This window comes from Panthera tigris, chromosome E1 (genome assembly GCF_018350195.1).
Source record: "Panthera tigris isolate Pti1 chromosome E1, P.tigris_Pti1_mat1.1, whole genome shotgun sequence".
In the NCBI taxonomy this organism is placed as follows: Eukaryota; Metazoa; Chordata; class Mammalia; order Carnivora; family Felidae; genus Panthera; species Panthera tigris.
The window spans coordinates 589,191-612,534 of NC_056673.1; the positions used below are offsets into that span (position 1 = coordinate 589,191).

A 23,344-nucleotide genomic window follows, 5' to 3' on the forward strand; every position below is an offset into this window, starting at 1 on the left:
CCCTCAAGCCCGAGCCGCCCACTCAGCCCGCCGACCGCTCCCCCGAGCAAGCCGCTGCCTTCCAGCTCCCGGTGTGATCCTGGCACACAGGTGCGCTGGTCCGCGTGGGGCACTCGAGAGCGTGGGCGGGGGTGAGCTTCTTCTTCCACCCTGACCTCAGGCTCAGAAGGTCGGGCACGGGCTTTGGGATGATCACCCCGACGCTGGCTTGCTCCCTGCATCGCCAGACATCGTTCTGTCCGTTTCATGCCCTAAAGTGTCTGTCTTTCCGCCATGTCTGAGTCGGACTGTGAGGGTTTTGGCTTAATGCGGCCTCTAGAGACAGGCGGGAGGAGGCCACTGGTGCCAGTTTTACCGCACACAGGAAGCTGTGTGACTATATCGGTTAGGGTTGTCTGGTGATGTGCAGAAGAAACTGAGTGGCTTAGGCAAGAAAGGGATTTGTTGGAAGCACGTCAGGGGCTCACAGAATTGATGAGCACGTTGCAGATTCCGAAGCCAGGGCTCCTGGGCCGTCTTACTGGGGACCTTCACCAAAGCGCCAAACAATTTTCCCTATTTTCTCGCCACCCTACTCGAGATTTAAAGCCCCGGGGGAGAGAGTCCAGTTGGACCCCACGGTCATTCCTTGCTTTTTAGCTCCATCAAGAGCAGGAAACCAGGTGCTGCTGGGAAGGGGGATGGGCTCTGAACAGCAATGGAAGGAAAACCAAACAACGATGGCGTCCATCCTGACGCCCTTGGGCGGGCCACTGGCGCTCTCTCAGATCAGCGTCTTGGCAGGACCGGGAAGAAGCTGGGCGCCGTATCCTTCAAGGGATTCTTTGTCTCTGATAGTCTGAGTCCATGATCAAAGGAGACTGAATCTTCTATAATTCAGAAAGTGTTAAAAATGTTCAAATGACAGAACAGGAACTTCTGTGTTAGTGGGGACTCAGAGCCATCTGTTCTGAGCAGGAGAGAGAGGCAGGGACAGAGCATTCTGAGCGAAACTGGCAAGGCAAGCCCAGGCTGGGGGGTGGAGGGGCTCTGACAAGTCCGCTGTTGGCAGTGGCAGGAGCAGAGAGGGGGCACCGTCTCCCCCACGGTGGGTGCCGACTTGTGGGAAAGGTAATCAAAGGGTGGAGGCAAATGGGACATGGAAACTAAGGGAGGGTGGAGTCGGTCAGGGAGAAAAATGCCTTTTCCAGAGGAGCCAGGAGAGGAACGCGGCTGGTTTCTGAGTCACTCAGAGCAACAGATACATGATGCAAATCAACACACACTTCCTGAGCACCTGCTAAATGTCATTTACTCATTCAATCAACAAACATTCTCTGAGCGCCTCTGCACTGGGCTGTGGAGATGAATCAGGGTATGGGCCCCCGAGGCTCACAGTTGGTTGTGGGGCAGGGTGGGGGGTGGACTCATGGACAAACACAGTGAGCACAACGGCTTTGGTGAGAGGGAGGCACACACAGGCTACTCAGGTAGCCCAGAGGAGGAGACGACAGTTTTCAGGTGGGTCGAGGAGGGCTTTCTGGAGGAAGTCATGGTCTGTGCCGAGGTTCTGAGGGCGAGTCGAAAGGGTGAGCTGGGTAGACGCCGAGGCAGAGCCGGACTAGGGGCAGGGGGAGGGGGGGGGGGGTTCCCACGTGACGCTCTCCGTGGTCCTGAACAGCATTGCGTTGAGGGGACAGCAGGGACTATAGATAGGCTCCCCCCATCCCCGTCACCCCTCCGGGCTCCAGGAAGTGCAACAGCCCCGAATGAGTTCAGGGAGCTCTGTTTTCAGTGTGGTGGACTCCGATTTTGAGAGCCGGGCAGTAGGATCTGAGGCTGGAGATTGGCATGGGTCATGAAGGGTCATGATGGGTCTTGGAACCTGGATATTTTTATCCTGTGGGCAGTGGGGAGCCATGGAAAGGTTGTGTGCAAGGTACGGATGGGGTCATATGGGAGATTTAGAAAGTCATTGGCAAGAAATACGGAGAAAAGCCTGGAGGGGGATGTTGGGGCAGGTGTGGCGAGTTTTAAAAAGGTGAGGCAGGAGAGGTTCGAGCTGAGTCCGTGGGTTTTAAAGAAAAGAAAGTGGACAGGCCCTAGATGTAGGAGTTGAGGGAGAAGAAGGAGTCCCAGATGGCCCCCGCTGTCCTGCTCAGTGACAGTGAGGACGATGGTGCTATTTGCCAAGAGAGAAATGACATCAGAATGCAGCAGGCTTAAGGGAACGACGAGTTCAGTTTTGACTGTGCTGGGTTTAAGGAGCTGCAGGATATATGGGGCGGGTGGGTGTGCATACGGACCTTGAGCTTGCAGATGAGGCCGCGTCTACAGATGGAGATTGGGGTGCCAAGGGCGTGTGGATGGTGGCCGAGAGCCTGCTAAGGGCGAGTACGCCCAGTGAGAAGGGAAGAAACTGAGGCCCGAGTCCTGGGGGATGGGCAGAGGGGCTGAGCTCCCGGGTATCAGCCTTGGGGAAGCCGCTGTGTCTGACTGAGCTCTGCAAAGCTCTGGACACCTGACAAGTACACACGGGGACACCGCAGCCTCTACTTCTGCCTGGGAGCCCCACAGCGTACACTCTGAGGTTATAAGGCTCTGAAAAGTCCAGTCCCTCAGTCAGGAAACCAAATACACTTGCCTTTGGGTTGCTGGCCCACTGTTTTGTGGTCTAGGCCTCACAAAGGAACGGAGGAGTTCGGCCTGGCACCACGTGCTGCCGAGGAACCGAGTCCTGGAGGAACCAAGAGCAGCACTGTGGGGCAGCAGCGGGCACGCTGCGTCAGAGGCAGGTGCACCTGGCTTCAGTGCAAGGCCCAGCGTCCACCAGGTGTGCGACCTTGAGCACATTACTTCTCTTCCCTGGGCCTCGGTTTCTTCATTGGTGAGATGGAGATAAGGGCCCTGTGAGTCTTGTGGCCGAGGGTCTCGTGGTCCTGCCAGAGGCTCTCGGCACCACTGTGACTTGCCAGGGCTACACAGCCAGAAAGCGCTATAGTCCTTCCTGTCGCCCTGCCCTCGGTGCCCCATAGCTACCCAGAGACTTGCTCTAGAGAGTGGCTTTGAGTTAACATCCCAGAAAAACCCACACTGTACGAATAGCTGCTCAGAGCCCCCCCCCCCCACTCGAAAGTCTCCAAACTCTGACATCTTCCCCTGCTCTAGGCTAGTGGGGGCTGCAAAGGGAGGGCCCCCCTTTCTGGTCAGGAGCTAAAACTCTCCCTGGGCAGGGCTATGGCCGAAAGGAGGAGGAATTTTGTCGAGTGGGAAGGGGACCTTGGGGTGGGGCTCTGAGCCGTGGTTGTGTCTCTTTCACAGCCGGACACAGAACCACCGCTGGGCACTGTCCCCTAGCTGGCACCACCCCATAGTGGCGAGGGGCGTTGCCAGGGCCCGGCCCCAACCCCATGGAGCTCCTGGGTCTGTGCTGGCCTGTTAAGCACCAGGACAGCCAGCAGAACTTTCCTTATCCGGCTTGAAGCTGGAAAGAGGCAGCGAGGAACTTTGAGAATGGAGTCTGTTTCCTGGCCCTCCCGTGACAGTCATCCATACCCAACACACTGAAGCATATTTTTAGTCACCTTGCAGAATTTAAAACACACCTCGAAGGCGCCAAGAAACACCAGCTTGGGGATTAACTCTGCTCTCAGCAGGGAGGGGGGTGCCTCGTGCGGCATCACCCGTTGGCTATGCCGTGACTCACGGTAGCCGACGCTTTCATGGGATGCACTTGCCCCTGCACTTGGGGGAACTGAGCTCCCAACCCCGGGGGACGGGTATCAGAGCCCCGGGTCAGCACCAAATCTGCAGGTCCACGGTGAGGTCTTTTCTGGGCCCTGTCTGTGCAACATGGGGGTAATTCTGGTTTCCCAGGCTATGTCCAGTGCTAACATTCGGTCCCCAGCACTTTCTATAGGATTTGAGTTACAGTCAAAGCCTCAGACAGATGAAGAGGGTAGGTTTGGGGCTGGGGCACGGAACCACGGCACGTCTGAGATGGGCGAGGGCAGTGACTGTGGCCGCGAACACAGAAGGCACTCGGCCCTGCCACATCCATCGGAGATAGGACTCGCCCTTCCCCAGGTAGGGTGGCAGTGACCGCTCATAGACTTCCGGGCTGAATTCTGTCCTCCGATCTACCCCCGCCCCGGGAGAGACACTGGGACCTAGAGAGAGTTAGGGGTCTGCCCAGGGTGGTGCCACACACGACCCAGCCTCCCGTCTTCCATCCTGGGCTTCGCCCCCTCCCTAGGGCGCGGCTGGCAGTCTGATGCTTGGGGAGGCCCCTTAGGCATGCCCTGCGTCTGGTGGGCCCCACAGGAGCCCGGCTCCCCCGCCAGGGGCCGCTTCTCCGCGGGGGCGAGGGTAGGGTCTCGGCGCGCGCACAGGCATAGGGGCCGGGAGCCGTCAGGAGCTGGATCTGGGTTTCCCTGCGGAGGTGGGCCACACAGCCCTGTGCGCCTGGCCGAGGCCGGGGGTCCGCGCCAAGCCCCCGCCGGTCACACTCCGCGCTCTCCCCGGACTGATTAAATCCGGGCGGCGAGCAGCCGCGGGCCGGGCCCCGTCTCCGGGACGCCGCGCGCCCCGGGCCCCCGCCCCCGCCCCCGCGCGGCCCACGGCGCCCCCGTCGGCCGCCCCGGGCAGCACGTGCGGGGCGGGGCCGCGGCCGAGCCGCGCGCCGATTGGCCGCCGCCGGGTGGGCGGGACCGGGGCGCAGCTGTCAGAGCCGCGGCGGCGGCGGCGCAGCGCGGAACGCGGGCCGGAGCGCAGGAGCCGACGGGCCCGGCCGCGATGGTGCAGCGGCGGCTCCGCGGCGCGCACACGCTCTGAGTGGGCCCGGGCTGGGCCCCGCGCCCCCCGCGCCCCCCGCGCCCCCCGCCGCCCCGGTCCCGGCCCCGGCCGGCATGATGTGCCTGGAGTGCGCCTCGGCGGCGGCGGGCGGCGCGGAGGAGGAGGAGGCGGACGCGGAGCGGCGGCGCCGGCGCCGGGGGGCGCAGCGAGGGGCTGGAGGCGGCGGCTGCTGCGGGGCGCGGGGAGTGGGCGCCGCGGGAGCCGCGGCCGCGGACGACGAGGTGCAGACGCTGTCGGGCAGCGTGAGGCGAGCGCCGTCCGGACCCCCCGGCACCCCCGGCACCCCCGGCTGCGCGGCCGCTGCCAAGGGCCCCGGAGCTCAGCAGCCCAAGCCGGCCAGCTTGGGCCGCGGACGGGGGGCCGCTGCCGCCATCCTCAGCTTGGGCAACGTGCTCAACTACCTGGACAGGTACACCGTAGCAGGTGAGCGAGCGCCCCACCCGGCCCGAGAGCCAGGAGCCCCCACCCCCCAACCCCCGGCCTGGAGGTTCCCCGGGGAGCCTTTGGTCCCAGAGCCCCTGTATTCAAGCCTTAAGCGGGGTGTCTAAGGGCCCTCCGCTCAGGCACGCCGGGCAAGTGACGGCCCGTGAATCACGGGTCCAAGCGGGGACCTGCCCCCCGTCCCCGCCCCGCCGGGCCGGAGGTTGGAGGGGTCTCCCAGCCGCGGAGCAGCCCGCGCGTCCTCGCCAGCCCTGACGTCCCAGCCGTTGTCCTCTTCTCCGAGAGTCTCCTCCGCGTCCCTCCGCGTCCTCGCCTCCGCGCCCCCTCCCGCCCCGGCCCCAGCTTCCCCTTCCCCCAGCCCAGGCGGTCTGTCGGGCCGTAGCGGGTCAGTTCCTTCCTTCCTCCGGCGCCTCCACTCCCCTGCGTGCGGGCGGCGAGCGCGCGCGCCCCTTGCGGGTGTGCGCCAGGGGAGCCCGGGTGTGTGCGCGCGGGCGGCGCGGATCCGTGTGTGAGCGCGTGGCTGACAAAGGCTCGGGGCTGCGGGGAGCGGAGGGAGGGGCGGGGCGGGTCCGCGGCGCCTGGGGACCCGAGATGCGGTTTGCAGCTGGCCCTGGCTGGAGGCCTGAAGCCGCCTCCCCCAGCTCTGTGGCGCTGGGGGCCTGGGGGTAGAGCGCAGGCCACCGGGGCTGCAGAGGGGGCTGCCTCATCCCGTGCGAGCGTCTCTGGGAACCAGCCTTGGGGACGGGGTGGGGGTCTGCGGAACAGCCAGGTTCTAGTCCCAGATTTGCCCCTTACTTGCTTGGTGTGTGACCTTGGGCCAGTCCCAGCTCGTGTTTAAGTCTGTTTCCCGTTTGTGCGGCGGATAATCTCTGGGCCCCTGGGGGGTGGACTGGGTTCCGGCTGCTCACCCCCCCTCCCCCAGTTCCCCGGGTGCGGGGGGGGGGTCTATGAGTAGGGCCTTCCGTGGACTGAGCTGCCTGTAGGTGAGAACGGGGTAACCTTGAAATGAAAGCTCTGTGGGCAGGCTGGTACGGGGGGCTCCCTGCAGGAGGAGAGCAGTGGCTGTCTACATGGCACGCTGGCCCAGAACCTGCCTAGCCACAGCTCAGTAAAATCTGGAACAACTGAAGAGAGAGAGAGACAGAGAGAGAGAGAGGGAGGGAAGGTGGCGGAAGGAATTTTGGACAGACTCTAAAGAGAACTTTGTGGGGCTATGGAGAGAGGTGGGCCCTACTGTCCACCGTGGGTCACCTGGGTCCCTTTCCCTCCTGCTGGCCTCAGTCTTCCTCTGTCGAATAGGGTTTTGTGTCAACTAGAAGGAAGGAACTCTGATGGGTTCCCCCTCCCCCCCTCCCACTTTCAAAAGCCCTTGGCTCTCTATTCCCTCTGCTGCGGGGGCGGCGGGGGGGGGGGGGGCGGCAGTGGGAACCAGTGGCGCCCGTTTCTGACCTGGGCCATCCACAGGAGGCTCTTACTGTGGTCTGGTGAACAGGAAGACGCAGCAACACCCAGCTGCACCGGCCCCCCACGCTGTGCTGTCTGGGACCTGGGAGCTTCCGTGCCACCATAAAGTGGGGGGAGGTCAGCGAACACGGGGATCTGTGGTCGGTGCAAAATGGACTCTGTGCACAGGAGGAGACCAAGGCCCCTGGGCACCCCTTGTCCAGGACGGCCTGGGAAGTGCCGAGAAGGCAGGTGGTAGGTCTACCAGCAAGCCTTGGCCTGGGAGGGCTCCCACATCTCTACTGGACGGTGACTGGTGCTGTCTCTGCCATTGTGACACTGCACAACTTGTTTTCTCCCGGCCCCAGACCCACCCCTCCCTGGTATCCTCAGGGAGACTGACCCTGCCAGGGACTGAGGGGAGAGGGTGGGATCAGGGAGGTCTGGAACTTATCTGCCTCCCACCCTACTTGGGTCCCCGAGTCAGAATGGGAGAACAAGATAGGAAATTCGAGGGAATTCGTAAGGGGGGGGATGGGGAGCGGTGGCTCAGAGGGGTGTGGGGCCGTCGGGAGGAAGGTCCGGAAAGCCCTGTGCAAACACCCGCCTGGGCTATGCATCCCTCCCTGTCCCGGCACCGCCCCACCCCCAACACACAACGTACACAGATTTCCTCTCCGGATAAGCCTGGCTCCCTCTCCCTCTCGTTATGGCAGGCTTCCCCACGCCCCTGCCCCAGGTCCAGTTTTTAGGGAGATTTACTGTCTCTATGACAACTGCTATGGCCTGATGTGTTTGGAGGGGGAGGGCAGGGGAATGGGCATCCCAGGCCAGAGTCCACCTGCTGCTGGCCGGGGGGGTTGGGGGGAGTGGGTGAGGGGGCAGACATTCTACGGCTCAGTCACCTTTGATGTTCGACCCACCTGACTCCTGAGACCCTCAGCAGTGGATTTCCCACTCTCTTTCTCGAAATCTGTGCTGTGTGTTTCTATCTTTATGGTATAGATCAACCAGCTCTGTCCAAGAGGAATATGATGCCGCATATATAAGTTAAATACTTCTAGGAGCCACGTTGAAAAAGTAAAAAGAAATAAGTGAAACCGATTAATATATTTTATTCAACCTCACATTTCTAATGTATTTGCACATGTAATCAACATAAAAGCTATTAATGAGATATTTTGCTTTTTTTTTTTTTTTCATACTAACTTTTGCAGCCTGGTGTGTGTTCTCCGTTTACAGCGCGGGTCAGTCGGGACTGGCCACGGCTCAGGCAGCCACAGCCACGGTGTCTGGGGTCCCGCTGCAGTGGCCAGTGCAGACCTGGGTTCAGGCTCTTCAGCCCCCCCCAGCTGGGTGACCTGGGGGGTGTCACCTGAGCCTTCTGGGTTATCACCGCCTCCTGGGTGCCTCCCGGGTTGCCTGAGTGAATGAGTGTTTTCACGCACCCTTAGGAGTGCCGCACAGATGCCAGCCTCCTTCCCTTTCTCGCCTCTGTGCAAGCTGTGCCCCCGGCCACCTTGTCCTTCCCGTGTTTCTTTGTTTCGGCCGGTCCCTTTCAGGCCCCTTTGAGGACCCCTCCCTCCTCCACCAGGCCGGGTCTCCATCCTGGGAACAAGTAGCATTCCCAGCCAATTACGGCCTCCCCTCCTCCCCTTGAGAACCCCCTGAGGGCACAGGCAGCAGGTGAGGAGGGCCAGGCCCAGCTCTGGCGCTTATCAGGGGGGTGGAAGGGAAGGAGCCCAGGGCTACCCCTGCACACATCTCCTCGTGTGGATGGGGATGCTGGAGGCCAGAGAGCACAGGTGCTCACCCAAGCTCCCGCAGCCGAGAGGAGCGGGACCAGGACCCCCCAGGACACTGCTGTCTCCGTGCAGGCAGGGGTGCCTGGCCCTGTTGCTGGCCAGGGCACGAGGCCTCTGAGCAGAGGCTGCTACGGCTTCCCCTGCTCCCAGGGCTGGAGCCCAGTCACGGCTGCCAGCTCAGGGGAAAGGTGAGGGCTCGGGCACCGTCTCCTCCGATCTGCTTCCTGGTGCCGGAGCTCCACCGGCCCCCGGGCCCCCACTCTTCCATCTGTGAAATGGGAGCAGGACGGAGGCTGGAGCCAGGCCCAGCAGGAAGAGAACGGAGAATGGCTGGTGGGAGCTGAGACCCCTCCCCAGCTTCTCTGGGGCACCTGTGCCTTCCTGAGCTCTTTCCCTTTGATCCAGCTGGTGGCACTGGGCGGGGCAGAGCCTGGTGAGGAGAGGCAGAGCCCTGCCCTGGGGGAGCCCTTTTCTGCCAAAGAAGCTGAGACCAGTATCCATGGCAACTGCTCACTAACACAAAGCCGGGGAGAGCAGAGCACAGGGACCGGGTGGGAACACAGGGCCGGCAGGCCTGGGGGTTCCCCGCATACCTGAGCTGGCTGCAGGAGGGGGCTGCCGGCCTGGGGCTCTTGGCTCTTCTGGTGTCCGCCTGGTTGAGTCTGTCCGCCCAGGGCCTGTCACAGGGTCACCTGGGTGGGTGGAGGCCACGTCAAGCTCCCAGCTCTGTGGCTACCTTGGTGGATGCGGATGGCCAACAGCAGCCCTGCCCCGCCCCCTCCAGTGGCCTTGTCCCCTTGGGTGGCCCTGCCCTGGCCACTGCAGTGTCAGCACCACTTAGGTCCTGCCGGGTGGGCGGGGCGTCTCCAGGGCCGCCTTCCAAGGTGGCTGTCTGGCAGGTCAGCGCCCAGGTGAGAGGCCCGACCGGCCTGGAGAGCCAGCGCCCTAATGACAAACCACCGGCTGCCGGTCTCTGCAGATACCTTCTGGCGTGCTGTTGACCCGTCAGAGGAAGTGCCTTGGTCTAGGACCAAGGGCATGACCGGCCAGCTCGTGCCTTAGTTTCCCGTTTTGTGAGGGGCAGGAGGGCTGCACGTTACAGCCTGGCCTGAGCTGCTCAGAGAGGTGTCCCATCCCTTCCCCAGACAGGAAGTGGCTTTTGTTTCCGCCTGGGTGTGTGTGTGGGGGGGGGGGGGGTGGTGCTGAAGTCCTGAGGTCAGAAGGGGGATGGGAGCCAGGGAGACAGAGAACCCTGGCTTGATCCTCAGGCTCCTGGGGCCCAGCTCCCTACTGGGCCCTGGGCGAGGCTGAGTTTCCTGTTCCTGGCTGTGCCAGACCTTCTCTGTCACCTAAGGCAGGTCCTGCCCCTCTCTGAGCCCCGGACACACAACAGGTGATTTTGTGGTCAGGATGTTGCTCCCAAGGCTAGTGTGGGGCACTTGGTCCCGGGAACTCTTGTCTGCTGTCCCCTCCCCAGCTCTGCCTGCACCCGCCTTCCCCAGGGCTGTTTCCCACTGGCCACTGGCACCTCAGCGTGCACGTGGGGCTGGCCCGGGCTTGGCCTTGTGGAGCGACCGGGTGGCCGGGTTGGGTTGACCCTGGCCTGCCTGACCCCAACCCATCCTCCCGGGCGGGAGGGGCGCTGGTAGGCTCAGACGACCCTGAGAAGGACCAGGCCCCGATGCTGAGGCGGGGGCCTGAGTCCTGACCACGGCGCGCAGGGAGCCGTGGGCCTCGCATCCCCGGGAGGGACTTGGGAAAGTGGTCAGGATGGGCCCTGCGTGCCCAGCCCTCAGCCCCGATGGAGGGGTCTCCTCACCCCCACGCCGGGCAGAACGGCTTCCGCACATTCAGGAGGGCTCTGAGGTGACTTTGCCGGGTCTGCTGTGAGGGCAGAGGGCACTTGGAGCACTGGGTGGGGCCCGGGTCACACTGGACAGCAGTGTCCTGCGGATGCTGGCCTGCTCCGGGCCTGGCTCTGTCCCGCTGGCCTGGGGGCGGCGGGTGAAGGGCAGAAGCACGGACGTTAGAGCAAGACGTGAGCAGGGGTGACGCGCCGGCCGGAGCGCGGAGGCGGGGAGGGCTTCCCTGTGGGTCTGCGCCCTGCAGACGGGCACCTCCGTGAGGCCTTCGTGGTCCCTTCACCGGCGCGCGTGGATTTGCCAGACACGGTCCGGGAAGCAAGGAGGACGATTCAGCTTCGTAGGCTGTGAAGTGCGGTGCCCCGGGGGTGGTGTTACTGGGTCACTCACCGTTCCTAGGTTGCAGGGTTCAAATTCACGCCAGGGCAGTTGGTGTGGACGTTGAGAGGAGGCTGGTTACGGCCTGTTTTCTGTGGTTTGGTGGGCGAAGGGGGAACACAAGCCAGTCTGGGGGCTTGGAGGCCAGGTCCTGCCTGGCTCTGGGGCCTCTATCCGGTGGCACCCTCGGACTCTCAGTCTGCCATCTGAGGGTCAGGAGCAAGGCCTTGGCCACTGAGGCCTTGCAGGGGGACAGCTGAGCATCTGTGGGCTTCTCTCCTCCACGCCCCGGCCTCATCCTGGGTCTGCGGATCATGATAAGGGTAGCCCTGGTGGTCTTGGGAGGCCCCGAGCCAGGGCACAGCCGGGGACAGGGGTGGGGCGGGGGCTGCTCCAGGGAAGGAGCGGCTGTGCAGAGCCCCCAAATTACTAAGGCCGAGTCTGGTTCCAGGAAAACTGGCCCCAAATGATAGACTAGAACCACAGGACACAGGCCAGGCTGCCTGTCCCCGCCCACTCTGGGCACGGAGACTTGGTGGGAGGAGGGAGGGCTCTGAGCCCCGGGTGGGGGTGGGGGGCTCCTCTCTAGGACCTGGGTGAGGGAGGGGTGTTTCAGGCCCAGCTGCAATGTTCTTTAGGGGCACAGGCTTGGAATCCGGACCCTCTAGAAAAGGACTGGGGTCTCCCTGAGGGGCTGGGGTCCGGCGCTGGGGGCCTCACGGGATCCCTGTGGAGGTGAGCGCCAAGCGCCTCTGACATTAATGACCCAGGTTTGTCGGGTGGCGTCGCGGTGGGAGGGTCGGTGTAGGTTCAACAAACGTGATTGGGATTCGGGGTGGGTGTGGGGCGTATGGGGACCCTGTGGCTCTCAGACGGGCAGCCCGGGGCTCAGAGCAGAGCCAGTTGCTCCCAGAGGTCACTCTGCTTGTCCCTGGGGGAGGGGGCAGGTAGAGGTGAGTGTGCCTGAGAGCCGGTCCTGGCTCAGGGACCGCCCTGGCTGGTCCCCTTCGGCTGGGGGTGGGGGGGGGGGGGGGGGGGGGGGGGGGAAGGGGGGGGCGGTGCCCGCAGGGCCAGGTCAGCAGAGCCAGGCCCTCAGGCTCCTGTAATTACCGGGGCGGGAGCTGCGGCTGAGTGTCGGAGAAGGGTGATCCTTCCAGAGTGAGCCAGCTCTGAGGCCTCCCCGGGACCCGTGGGCCATCCGTTCAGATCCCTAGGCGCTGTCCTTGCAGGCATCTGCCCCATTTTAGAGAAAAGAACACTGAGGTGGGAGTTCCCATTGCCCTCTGGTCATGGCTGGGGCTCCTACCCCAAGGCTTAGTGATCTGTGGTCACATTTTTAACGTTTATGGACTACCTACTCTGTGCTAGACAACATCCTAAGCACTTTACACCGATTAACCCATCTAAACCTCACAACAACCATATGAAGCAGATCTTAACATTAAGGTACATTGCAGAGGAAGACAGAGATACAGAGAGGTTAAGTAACTTGCCTGAGGTCACACAGCAGGGTAAGTGCAGTTGAACCTAGATGGTCTGGTATTGGAGGCCACGCTCTTGGGGATTCAGCTAGGTCGTCTGCTCCAAAAAAGGCAGGGCGAATGTGGGGTGATGATGCCTGTGTTTGAGGGCGTGAACTTGAGACCTGGTGCCCTGGCCTGGCTGACAAGGGCAGGAAGAGACCGCAGGGTCTTGTCATCTCCGCCGTGCATCTGAGGCTGGGCTGGGGGCTCCCGAGGCCAGTGTGAGTTTCTTCTTCTGTCGTGGCCTTTGTGAGGCCTGCGTGACCCCAGCAGGTTAGGATCTGGACCTGGCTTCTCTGGGATCTACCAACGGACCGGCCACGATGGGGGGGCGGGGGGCGGCACCGTGAGTATCCATGATCAGCCAGCTCTCGAGGTTACGGGCACCTCTTCAACAAGAGCTGCAGAGAGAGAGTTAGGGGGACACCCTCGTAGACACCCTTGGGTCTGACCCCCGGACGCGGTAGACCTCGACGGTGTAGACAGACACCCTGGGAAGAGGGCCTGGCTGGAGTCAAGGCTCCGAGGCCTGCAGGCTGTGATGTACACACCACCGGGGCCTAGGACTGGCCAGGCCGGTGGTTCAGGTCACCCAGGCAGTGTGTCAGCGACTCTTGGGTCTCACCTTGAGGCCAGGTGGTTGTGCAGACCTGGGTCACGGAGGCCTCCGGTGCCAGAAGAAGTCCGGGCTCCATTTGGCCGGCAGCGGGGATCCACGAAGCATGACTGCAGTCCTACTCGGTGAACTAATCCGGGTGGCACCGTGCGAACCGTGTCGGGCAAGCGGCAAGCCCTGAACGCATGTCAGTCCCCACATTGTCATCGTCGGTGGTGTTACTGACCCAGGGGCCTGGCCGATTCTGACTTCCGGCCAGAGTTGATAGCCTCTGGGCCGTGGCACCAGTTCCTTGAGTCCAGAGACGGGCTGTGCTCTCTGGAGCCGCCGCCCAGGACTTAGGAGAAGATGGTTAAGTGCCCGTGAGGCAGGCTGCAGGGGGGGTGCTGGGGCCCCAGGAGGGGGCCGGGGGGTGAAGGAGACTCTCTGGAGGCCCCCACTCGGGGGCCGAGGAAGGCGAGGGCCGTCTGGCCTGGGGAGTGCCATGCTGCGGCTTGGGGACCGGGGAGGACGCGGCAGAGCCATGGATGGGAGTCTGGGTGGCTGGAAGCCTGAGTGGGGAGAGAATCTGAGGGGCTGGCAGAGGGGCCGGAGAGGGGCGCGTGTCTGTGAGCTGACGCGCAGGAGACAGAAGTGAGGCCCAAGCCGGCGTGCCCCAGGGCCGGCTCCCGGGGCAGCAGGAGGGACAGCTGGCCTGGGACAAGAGGCGAGACCCTGGGGGCTTGAGTTAGAGAGAGAGGTGTAACTGGGGGTTGGTGGGACAGAATGTTCGGGCTGCTCCGGGGAGGGGGACCCCCGTGGGCAGAGGGTGGTCCTGGCTGTGGGTCCGGAGAGGCTCGACTCAGCTGTGGCCGTGGGCGGCTGGGGGCTGCGTGTGGAGCCCCACCTTGCGTGCCCCGGGCTGGTGGAGGGGCCTGGCCTCAGCTGTGGGAGGCGGCTCCCGGGCAGGAGGCCCGTCCTGTGACCCACCAAACCTCAGCCTCCAGGAAAGAGGCTAAAAATAAGGTCGTGGTGGGAAGAAGGGAGGGGCTCGTGGGCCCAGGCCAGGCGGGAGCCTAGAGGAACATCCAGGCGGCTGGCGAGCTGCTGTGACACATGCTTCCCGAGCCAGCGGCCAGCGGCTCTCACCCGCCTGTGGCCACAGCCCCTACCAGGCCGCAGTGAGGCCCTGCCCCCAGGCCCCGGGAAGGTTCTGCCTGGAGCTCAGGCGGTGAACCCAAGGCCTGGCTCCAGGGTGCTGGGGTGAGGGCCCCTAAGGCCCTTGGGGTCTGGCCTGCCCAGGAGTTCCCAGGACATCCATCTGGATGTGCAAAAATGCTCTCCCCTCTTACCAGGAGCTCTGCGTATCGGAGGAGGTCAGGGGGGCTTCCTGGAGGCAGAGGCAAAACACTGGGGCTTGAAGTGCTGGAGGGGGTCGAGCGTGTCCAGTCTGGAGGCTAGGAGATGCCTGGGGCGGGGCGGGGGACGCAAGGGTGTTTTCTCCGCGCTGCGGACCCCTGCTGGCCTCATGAGGACCACGCTGATGCGGCCTTCCTCCCCGGACGTGCCCTCCTCTTGGCTGTGGACAGGCACCCGCTGCGCAGTGGCCCAGGGGCGTCTCGCCCTCCTGCCACCTCCCACCTGCACCTGTCCATCACCTAACATGCGACGGCGTCTGTTCTGGGTTCCGGAGATGCCCCGCCACGACCCTGCCCTGAGGGGGCTCTCACTGCAGTGGGGATGGGGCGTCTCTGTCCACAAACAGCCGCTGGGGGCTGGCTGCGTGCCGGGGCCTGGGCTGGGGGCCCGCAAGAGCCAAGTGCGTGCAGAGGCGGCACGGCAGAAGAAAACATTTTTGGTTTTTGGCAACAGAGCCTGTTTCAGATCTCACTGGGGCCCTTGCCTGCCATAGGACAAGTTACTTCACTTCTCAGGGCCTCCGTTTTCTCATATGTAAAATGGGGTGAAAAATGCGACGAAGCAGCAGGGGTAGAAATCGCATCTGCAGAGCCCCACTGGGTACCTAGAACTTAGCAGGAAGCAGTAATTCGTGGCTCTTAGCCACCGTGGGCCCAGCGAGCTCCTACCCACGTCCCTACGTGTCTTCAGAAGTCACTGATCCTAGCGTGCCAGGGGAGTGTGGGGGCACCTGCCTTATTGAGGGTGACAGGAGGGGGAGAAGCCAAGGAAGACTTCCCAGAAGAAGAGGCACCTGAACTAGTGTTGAAGGAGCGGCAGGAATCAGCACAGCCAGCAGGGTAGAGGACCTGTGGGCGGTCGGGGTCCAGAGCATGGGGCGGGGGTGTTCTGAGAAGGGGCGGGGTTGGAGGGGCTGAGCCTGCAGCCCTGTGGCCTGGTGGAGGCCAGTGTGCGTCTGAGGCACTGGGGAGCCACGGGAGGTGCTGACTGTGGGGGAGAGAGAGGGGCAGGGCGGCCCTGGCTCAGAAGCGGGGCGAATGGGCTGCGGGGCTGGGAGGTGAGTGTAAGTGGTGCCCTAAGGTTGGGCCCAACCGTGCCACCCGCGGAGGCCCCACTTGGTGGCCCCTCCGTCCACAGGGACAGGCCCCTGGCTTCCGCGTTCAGGGCACGACCACAGCCCGCCTTAGTTATTAAGTCATTAACTGGGCCTCGCACAGCCTCTTCATTATGGGTAATTAGGGTGAATCCACTCGGCACTCATGAGGAGGAGGCCAGTGTCCCTCCGTGTCAGGCTGCATCCCGGAAGAGGGCTCAGCATCCCGGCCCTGGGCCTCGGGGGGCAGTCTCCAGGCGGGACCCTCCTCCGGGGCCCCGGGGGCCGCTTTGGCCACCTTGCCCCTGTACGACCTGGGGCGCAGGCTTAACCTCTCGTGCTCAGCTCCCTTGTCTGCCCAGTTCCTGCTCAGTGACGTGCGCCATCACCATATCCTGATGAGCTCTGGGAGACCCCTGAGGGCAGGTCCCTTCCTCCATGCCCTGCGTGGGGGGCTGTGGGGGCAGCCTGCCCTGTCTCCTCCTCCTGGCTCCCTAGCCCTTCTCGGTGCAGATGTGTCATGACTGGGGGTTAGGGGTGGGGGTTCCTGCCTGTGGCGTAGCCCCCTGCTGTCCTCGGAGATAAGCAGAGCTGGGGGCCCCCGGGGCCTGCGGGGTGGGGGGCTGGGCGCCGTGAGAGGTGAGGAGGCTCCAGGAGGTTGCCGGCCCCCACGCAGCCGTGGCTCTGTCTGTCCGTGGTTGTTGGTGGCCTCTGGTTATAGTCCTCTTGACATGCAAAGTCCTAATGGGAGAGCAGAGGTGGTGGGGACTCAGGAGGAGGACAGGCGTGGTCTCCAGGGATCCCCTTCCCCCCAAGAAGCCCTACCTGCTTCCCTCTGTGTCTCAGCTCTGGCATCAGAAAAGCGGGGTCCTGGTTACAACCCCGAGGACAACTGAGTGAGCACGAGCACACGTTTGCCTGAGTCCCGCCCGTCTGTCCTCAGGTCCCTGCAGTGGCCCTGAGTGGTCCCTGAGTGGGGGGTGGGATCCCATGCCCCCAGGGTGAGCACAGCCTGGCCTGCAGATTCCCCAGTGGCCTGGCCAGACTGGGCGAGGTGGCCTTCTGTGGAAGGGGCTGGGTTGGGCGGGCTGGGCTTAGACTGGGGGTCTCCTAGGTGGGGTGGGGGACAGGGGCCCCGGGCATCAGACATAAGCACCCTCTGTCTTCCCTCCCAGGCGTCCTTCTGGACATCCAGCAGCAGTTTGGGGTCAAGGACCGAGGCGCCGGCTTGCTGCAGTCAGGTGAGGCCCACGCCCCTGCCAGGCCCCCGCCACACCTGCTGGGTCTCCCTGGGGGTCTCCTCCCTGGTCCTGACTCGCTGGGAGGGACGTGTGCTTTGTGTCCAGACCTCACTCTTGGCACTCAAGAGGACCGGCTTCCCCAGCCTCTGCTGCTCTCCCTGCAAACAGACCAGCGGCGCCCGGGGAGGCCACAGGCCCGAGTCCTTAGAGGGGACCCTTCTTTTGGTCCTGGGGCCTCATCAGGACCCAGGGGCCCAGGGTCTGCCCTGAGGCTGGTGAAGGGAGTTCCTTAGGTTCCAGGCAGGACAGCGGCAGAGCCTTTGGTGACCCTGTTTCCATGGCATGCGCCCCCATTTCCTCCGTCGCCATCAGCCTGGGAACAGTCTCTGAGATGTCAAAGCAGGAAATCCCCACGGCCAGTCCAGGAACCATTTCCAAACTCTGGGAAAGCGCCTGAGTGCCTGGGTCCTGGGCTAGTCCTGGGCCTGAAGCTTTCTCCCTGGTGGGGGTGGGGAGGGGCAGGGCCAGAGCCCCCTGGGCTGGGGCAGGGGGGCCTGTGTCTCCATTGTCCCTGCCGACCCACTACCTGGCCCCATGCTTGCTGTGTGGCCGAGGGCCCGGTTCCTTGGCTCTGATTCCTTCTGGCCCTGGAGGGTGTGTGGTTGTGAGGCCCGGTCAGATGTGTGGGAGGAAGTCCGTGGTCTGCATTCCAGCCTGTGAACCCCTTCCCCTGCCTGGGCTCTCCTGGGAGGGAGGAGTGGAGCGAGCTCACTATGTCCCGGAACCTGCCTGACCTGCCTAGGTGGCATTCCAGAATGTGCTGTGCCAGCCTCCATGAGCCACTCAGCCAGGCCCTGCGGCCTGTGATCCTTTCCCAGGGTGGTTTTGGGGCTCAGACAGACGAGGTGATCGCTCCAGGGCGCAGCCCCAACAGACAGCTGAGGAAGCTGGGACAGGGGCAAGGCTGTGTGACCCAGAACCCTGAGGGGGGCCGGCCCCTGCCTCTGCCCACATCCCTCACCCAGCACAGGAGCCCAAACCTGTCCTCTGGCCCTCCCCCACCCCCCCCCTCCCCCCCTCCCCCAGCCTCCTGGGCTCTGAGCCCACAGTGACCGCCACTCACAGCCTAGAAGAGAGTTTCAGCCAGATGTGGGGAGTGGGGAGAGGGCAGGAGAGAGCCCAGCTCTCCAGCCCCCCCCCCTCTGTGGCCCCGGTCCCGTCCCCTCTGGGCCTCAGCCTTGCTGACTGATGGGGTGTCCAGGGTCCGCCCCGGCCTCCAGCCACCCCAAGCAGTGCTGTCCCTATTGCAAGGTGTCCCTGGCCGCCTTCCTAGTGGACAGAGAAGTCATGGTGGCCCCCACTGACCCTGGCAACCTGGCTGGAGGTGGACACCACCCCTCCCCCCCCCCACCAGCATGGTCAGTTCTGCCCCCACAACCTCCCAGGGCAGCTGCACTTCCCAGATGAAGGGACAGAGGTCAGCTCTGCTGGTGACTCACAGGGGGTCGCGTGCGGGGAGGCCGGCGGGCCCAGGATTGGGGCTCCACGCGTGCCGCCGTCTCCACCTGGGGAGGGGAGGCCTGGCCGCGTGTCTCAGCGTCTGGCATCTCTGTGCTCTCAGCGTGGGCGCCCCTGGGCCGTGGTCTCTCAGGGACCCTTACCCCGTGGCCTCCACCCTACCACCTGCCCCTGGCGTTGCCGGGCTGGCTCCCTGAGTGTCCTCACCCCTCGGCCACCTGAGCCAAGGAGCCAGGCCAGCTAGACCAGGATGTGACTCAGTGGGCGACCAGGAAAATCACCTAATTGGCCTGGGCCCCAGGCACCTGTCTCTTCCCCAAGCCCCTGATAAGGTCGGAGCCAGGTGGAGGGCGCCAGCCAGGTGCTGGTGTTTGCCCAGATCAAAGGGCCAGGGCTGAGAGCCGGGCTGTCTGCTCGTTCGTGGGCACCAGGGGCTGCTGGGCCCGGAGACAGGGCAGGGGGTGCGGCTGAGAGTCAGGCCTGGGCCTGCCTCTGCCGTTTCCCCTTGGGACCAGACCGTGAGCCCTGGCTTGGGAAGAGCCTGTCTTCGGCAGCCCCGAGCAGGCCCCCGAGCCCCTGCAGAAGCTTCTGGGAAAGCCCGCGGAAGAGCTCCAGCCCTGGTCCCGTTGTCTCGGGGCCCGGGTCTCCACAGCCTACACCCAGAGAGGCAGCTCCTGCTGGGCTCTGCCATAGCCTCTGTCCCTGCATTCCAGTAGATTCCCCCCATCAATGGGGACAGAAAACCTATCTAGTCACCACCTAGGCATGACGGGGCAGGGGGGGAGCAGGGTGCGTGGGAGCCTGGGGGGACAGCAGCGAGGGCACACCTAGCTCTGCCTGGTGGCAGGTGGATCAGACTCCCCTGAGGAGGGGACATTTGAGTGGGGCTTTGAAGGATGTGTTAGAGTTTGTTCAGGGCATAGGGCTCACAGTCAGTGTGTCAGATTGAGCAGATGTGAGAAACCCTCCCCCCCACTCCACGCTGCGTAAAATATGCCAAGAAAACACTTAAATTACATAGCTGAGCTTGAAAGCTAAGACTGGCAGGGGGATTCCCAGGTGCCAGAAGCAGGGAATTAAACCAGGGAGCAGGAGAGGAAGCCGGTATTAAAGCCAAGTGGTGCAGGGCGCCTGGGGACCAGTATCTGTCACAGAAGCTTGTTACGGTATTTTTAGTGTAAACATTTTTATGATGAAACATTTTAAATATACATAAAGAGTAAAGAGACTAGCGCGACGAGGCTGCAGGAAGCTGTCACCCAGATTCATCCAGGGATCGACCGCCCACTCCGGCCCAGCGTCCGGGCTCCGGGGGTTTCTTGCAGGGTCGGCCCCGTGCAGGCTTGGGGTCCAGCATCGTGGGGGTGACGCGATTTCCACCCCGAGCCCAGGGCAAGCCCCCTGACTTCTGGCTGTGCCTGCAGGCCCGTGGGCGGTTTTTCTGCCTGTGAGATCTCCGTCCCGGCTCTGGCTGTGTGCCGAGAGCCTGCTCCGTGCGGCCCGGGCTTTGCGGCCCCCTCTGCAGATGCGGCTCCTGACGGGAGCCTTTGTGCCCCAGGGCCCGTGTGGGGCACAGATGACAGTGCCCACTGAAGGCAGACTGAGCGTGGGCAGAGCCCACGAGGAGGAAGCCTTTGTGGGAGGGGGCAACGGATCCCAGAAAGCAGGCGACCCGATTCCCGAGGAATTTCAGGCAGTAGGTTTGCCGTAACAGACTTTAACGTCCTATGTGCTTCGTTTCCACGGTTCCAAAGAAAGAGTAGAATTTGTAAGACAGGGATAGCACCTTATTGGAAAAGAACAGGGACTGAAAAGCTGAATTCGCAATTCTGGAAGTGAAAACCGTGAGCCCTGGACGTCAGCAGCGTAGACCCAGTCGAAGAGAGAGTAAGCGGATCAGAAGCTGGGTCTGCAGAAGGGGAGCCGTTTGGAGGCTCTGGGGACTCGTGTTCGCCCCCCTCCCCCCAGAAGGAAGGAGGCTGGGCGGGGGACAGGGGCACATCGTGAAGGGCCTCTGGCTTTGGTCTTGGGGCAGTAGGGAGCCAGAGGAGGCTTTGGGGCAGGCATGGCCCCGTTAGACGTCTGCATGGGGATGCTCTCTCTGGGGCGGGTGGTGGGGGAGGGCGCTGGAAGGCAGCTCAGGGCTGGGGTTGGTGGGGTCACGAGGACGTGCCAGGACGTGCCAGGACAGAGGAAGAGCCAGCTCAGACCGAAACCAGACGGCGGCCCTGCTTCGGGCAGAGTGTCCTCCTGGCCTTGCTCTCCTCCCCACTTCTGCAGTGGCCTGCTTCGTAGTCAGGCAGCCCCCGTGGCGGTTCCCCCAGCGCCCCCCTGCCTGAGGGGGGCCTGGGACCGGTCTCCCTGAGGCCCGAGGGGCCGTCCCAGGGCTTGTATCCTGAGCGGTGGGAGGGAGGAGCGGCCCCCTTCTCCCTACAGGAAGCCCGAGCTTGGTGGCCCTACAGGCAGCGATGGGGCCTCCCCGTGGCCTGGCTGCCGGGGCGTCCCGTCCACACCCTGTGGGCAGAGCCGGCCCGACGCCCTCCCCGCCCACGGGAGGTGCAGGGTGGCACATGTCTCCGAATGACAGGTCGGCCGGATCTGGACTCTGCAAAAATAGCCCTGGGTTCAGCCCAGGCTGAGGTGGGGGCTGGACGTGAGCTCCGAGGGCACCAACGGGGCGTCCAGGGCTCCCCCAGTTCAGGCCTCACCTGCCCCGGCCCCAGGACCAGCTTCTGGGATCGGACAGGGCCACATGCACCCTGGGAGCAGCCCCCGGGTGGGATCAGACGGTCACAGTGTCCTCAGTGGGGTGGTTCTGGACTTCTGGGGGCTGGGCCCTCTGAGGGCCCCAGAGGAGAAGGCCCCCGGGCATCCCTGTGGGGCGGGGACACCACATGAAGTCGTTCTGCAAGGTGGCTCCTCCCACGCTGCCCCCCTCCCCCCCCTTGTCCGCGGGCCCCATTGTCCCCATCCTGTGGGCTGGCTCACCAACCCCGCCGCCCCCCACCCCTCCCGCCTGCAGCCCCATTGTCCCCGTCCTGTGGGCTCAGCACACGTGAGCCAAGACAGGGCTTCCCCATGCCCTGACTGCAGGATGTCCTTGTGCGGGAGCTGCTGGGAAGGCCACCCCCACCGAGGTCTGGGTGGGGCAGCCAGGCCGCCCAGAAAGCTCTCTTCCAGCAAAGACTGCAGGCCCGGGGTGGGGGGCAGTGGAAGTTTCTAGCCCTGCCGGGACAAGGTTCCAGGCTTTTGCCACTGCTGTTTCTTCTGCCAGGAGCATTTTTCCTCTTGTCCCTGCCCTGATTGCATTGAGGCCCCTCTGCTGGCCTGTGATGCACCCGAGGGCCTGGGAGCGTCCTCTTACCTGTCTGTCCGTAGCAGAGGGGAGGGCTGCTCTCCCTCGTGACCCTGGACGCCCTTGTCCCCAAGGGGACAGTGCTGAGGGTGCAGGGCGTCTGGGGGCAGGAGGGTCACTGTGTAGTTTTGGGCAGGTTCCTCCAGCTGTCGGTGGCCCAGCTCCAACATGGGACGACATGGTGGGGACAGGTGGGTGCTTGGGACCCAGCGGTGAGGGTGGGGACCTGCTCCCACCGGAGTCCCCTGTGACTCGGTCCACTCAGATGGCTGGCAGGGAGCCAGGGTCACGAAGTCGGGGCCGCCCTCCTGCTCTGCCGCAGGCCGGGTGGTGGGGACGGCGGCCTGGCTCTCCCCCCGGGCCCCGTCCACCCCTGCAGGAGGACAGACATGCCGTGGTCCTAGTGTGGCTTAGACCCTGGCGTTTGACAAACTCCTTTCGGCCTCTGGCACCTTTCTGTGGGATGAAGGTAGTCGTGAGGGGCAAGTGAGAAGCCTGTGCTTACGTCCAGGGCGCACTCGGGCCTGTCTACAAGTGTTCCGTGAGCGACAACCAAGGTTCTCGTTAGCCGTGAGCATCGTGCCTCCCTAACCGTTGCACGGTATTGCTTATAAGATTTGTGATTTATATTTTAGTATGTATTCTTGGTTTTAAGCATCATCATCGCTGGCAAACTCCTGTGCACCCTTCAATGCCCAGCTCTGACATCGCCGCCTCTGTGAGGCCTCTCTTCATCCTGGCAGGAGTTGGCCCTCTTGGTGGCTTTCCTGGCATCCTAGCCCCTTCGAGCTGGGCAGCCCACGGATAGGCTCTGCCCCCGGCCGGACAGGGGTCACTCTTCCTCTGGTTCTTTGTGCCCTCTCCCCGCTTGGAGCAGACAGGCACAGAGGGCACAGTCCTCCCTCCTCCCCCTAATGTGGGTGAGTCCTGAAGGATCAACATTGCTTTTCTGCCCGCATCCTGGTCTGATCTCAGGCAGGTCCTGTGAGGCAGGCCCAGCAGGACAAGTTCTTTTTCTAGATATGAGGAAGTAATTTCTGTGTGGATGAATCTAAACAAGGACCCGGTGTTGACCGAGGCCGTGCTCCGGGCGGGGCGTGGCAGAGCACCTTGAGCTTTATCTCACGCTGCGCTCGGCACCCGGGGGCCTTGCTATTTTTATCTTCATTTGGCGGATGAGGAAGCTGGCGGGGGTGGCGGCCTCGACCAGCCCGCGAGAGGCGTGTGTTAATTCTCAGGCGTCGTGCGAGCCGGTAGCTGAACTCGACCCTTAGCGACAACTGAATTATGTACACTTATGGTTAAACATCTTGTGTGAAACACAAAGGTAGTAAATACTCAGAACGCATCCTTCCCTAGTCACGTCCCTGCATTCTACCAGTATCTGTGTCCCTGAGGTTATTTACGCAATCGATCTGCCTTCGCGGCGCTCCCGAGACCCACCTCCTGTGACTCCGGTCGGTGACATCACACCGCAGCCACGGGCAGCCACGGCGGGCGTGTTCACCCCTCGACAGTTGGCAACAGTTGGCAAACACCACATCCCTCCCCCCGCCCCCATCCCCCCTTTATTGGAGTCCGTCGTTGGGCGTTTATCAGGACACCAGTGAACTGAGAACAGAGAGGTGGTGACCTGCTCAACGTCACCCAGCTGGGAAGGATCAGAGCTCACGTTGGGCCCGGGTCCCGCCTCTCTGTGCTGATGCTGCCCGCGGCCCCAGTTTCCCCTGCGGCCACACCCCGTCCTGCTCACTAGGACAAGAGGGAGACAGTCACTCTCCTCCGGCCCGGCCCTCTCCCCTCCTTCACCAAGTCCATCCTTCCTCCCCTCCCCTCCC

General features: G+C 63.5%; 1 protein-coding gene across 1 annotated transcript in view; it reads left to right on the top strand.

Moving 5' to 3' along the window:
- Nucleotides 1-4,871: 4,871 nt before the first annotated feature.
- Nucleotides 4,872-23,344, top strand: part of SPNS2 (sphingolipid transporter 2) — a 29,428-nt gene continuing 10,955 nt past the window's right edge. Inside the window, exons 1-2 of the mRNA XM_042966286.1 lie at nt 4,872-5,256; nt 16,568-16,633. Of these exons, the coding sequence (XP_042822220.1) occupies nt 4,887-5,256; nt 16,568-16,633 (436 nt within the window). The 5' untranslated portion in view covers nt 4,872-4,886. The remainder of the gene's footprint in view (nt 5,257-16,567; nt 16,634-23,344) is intronic.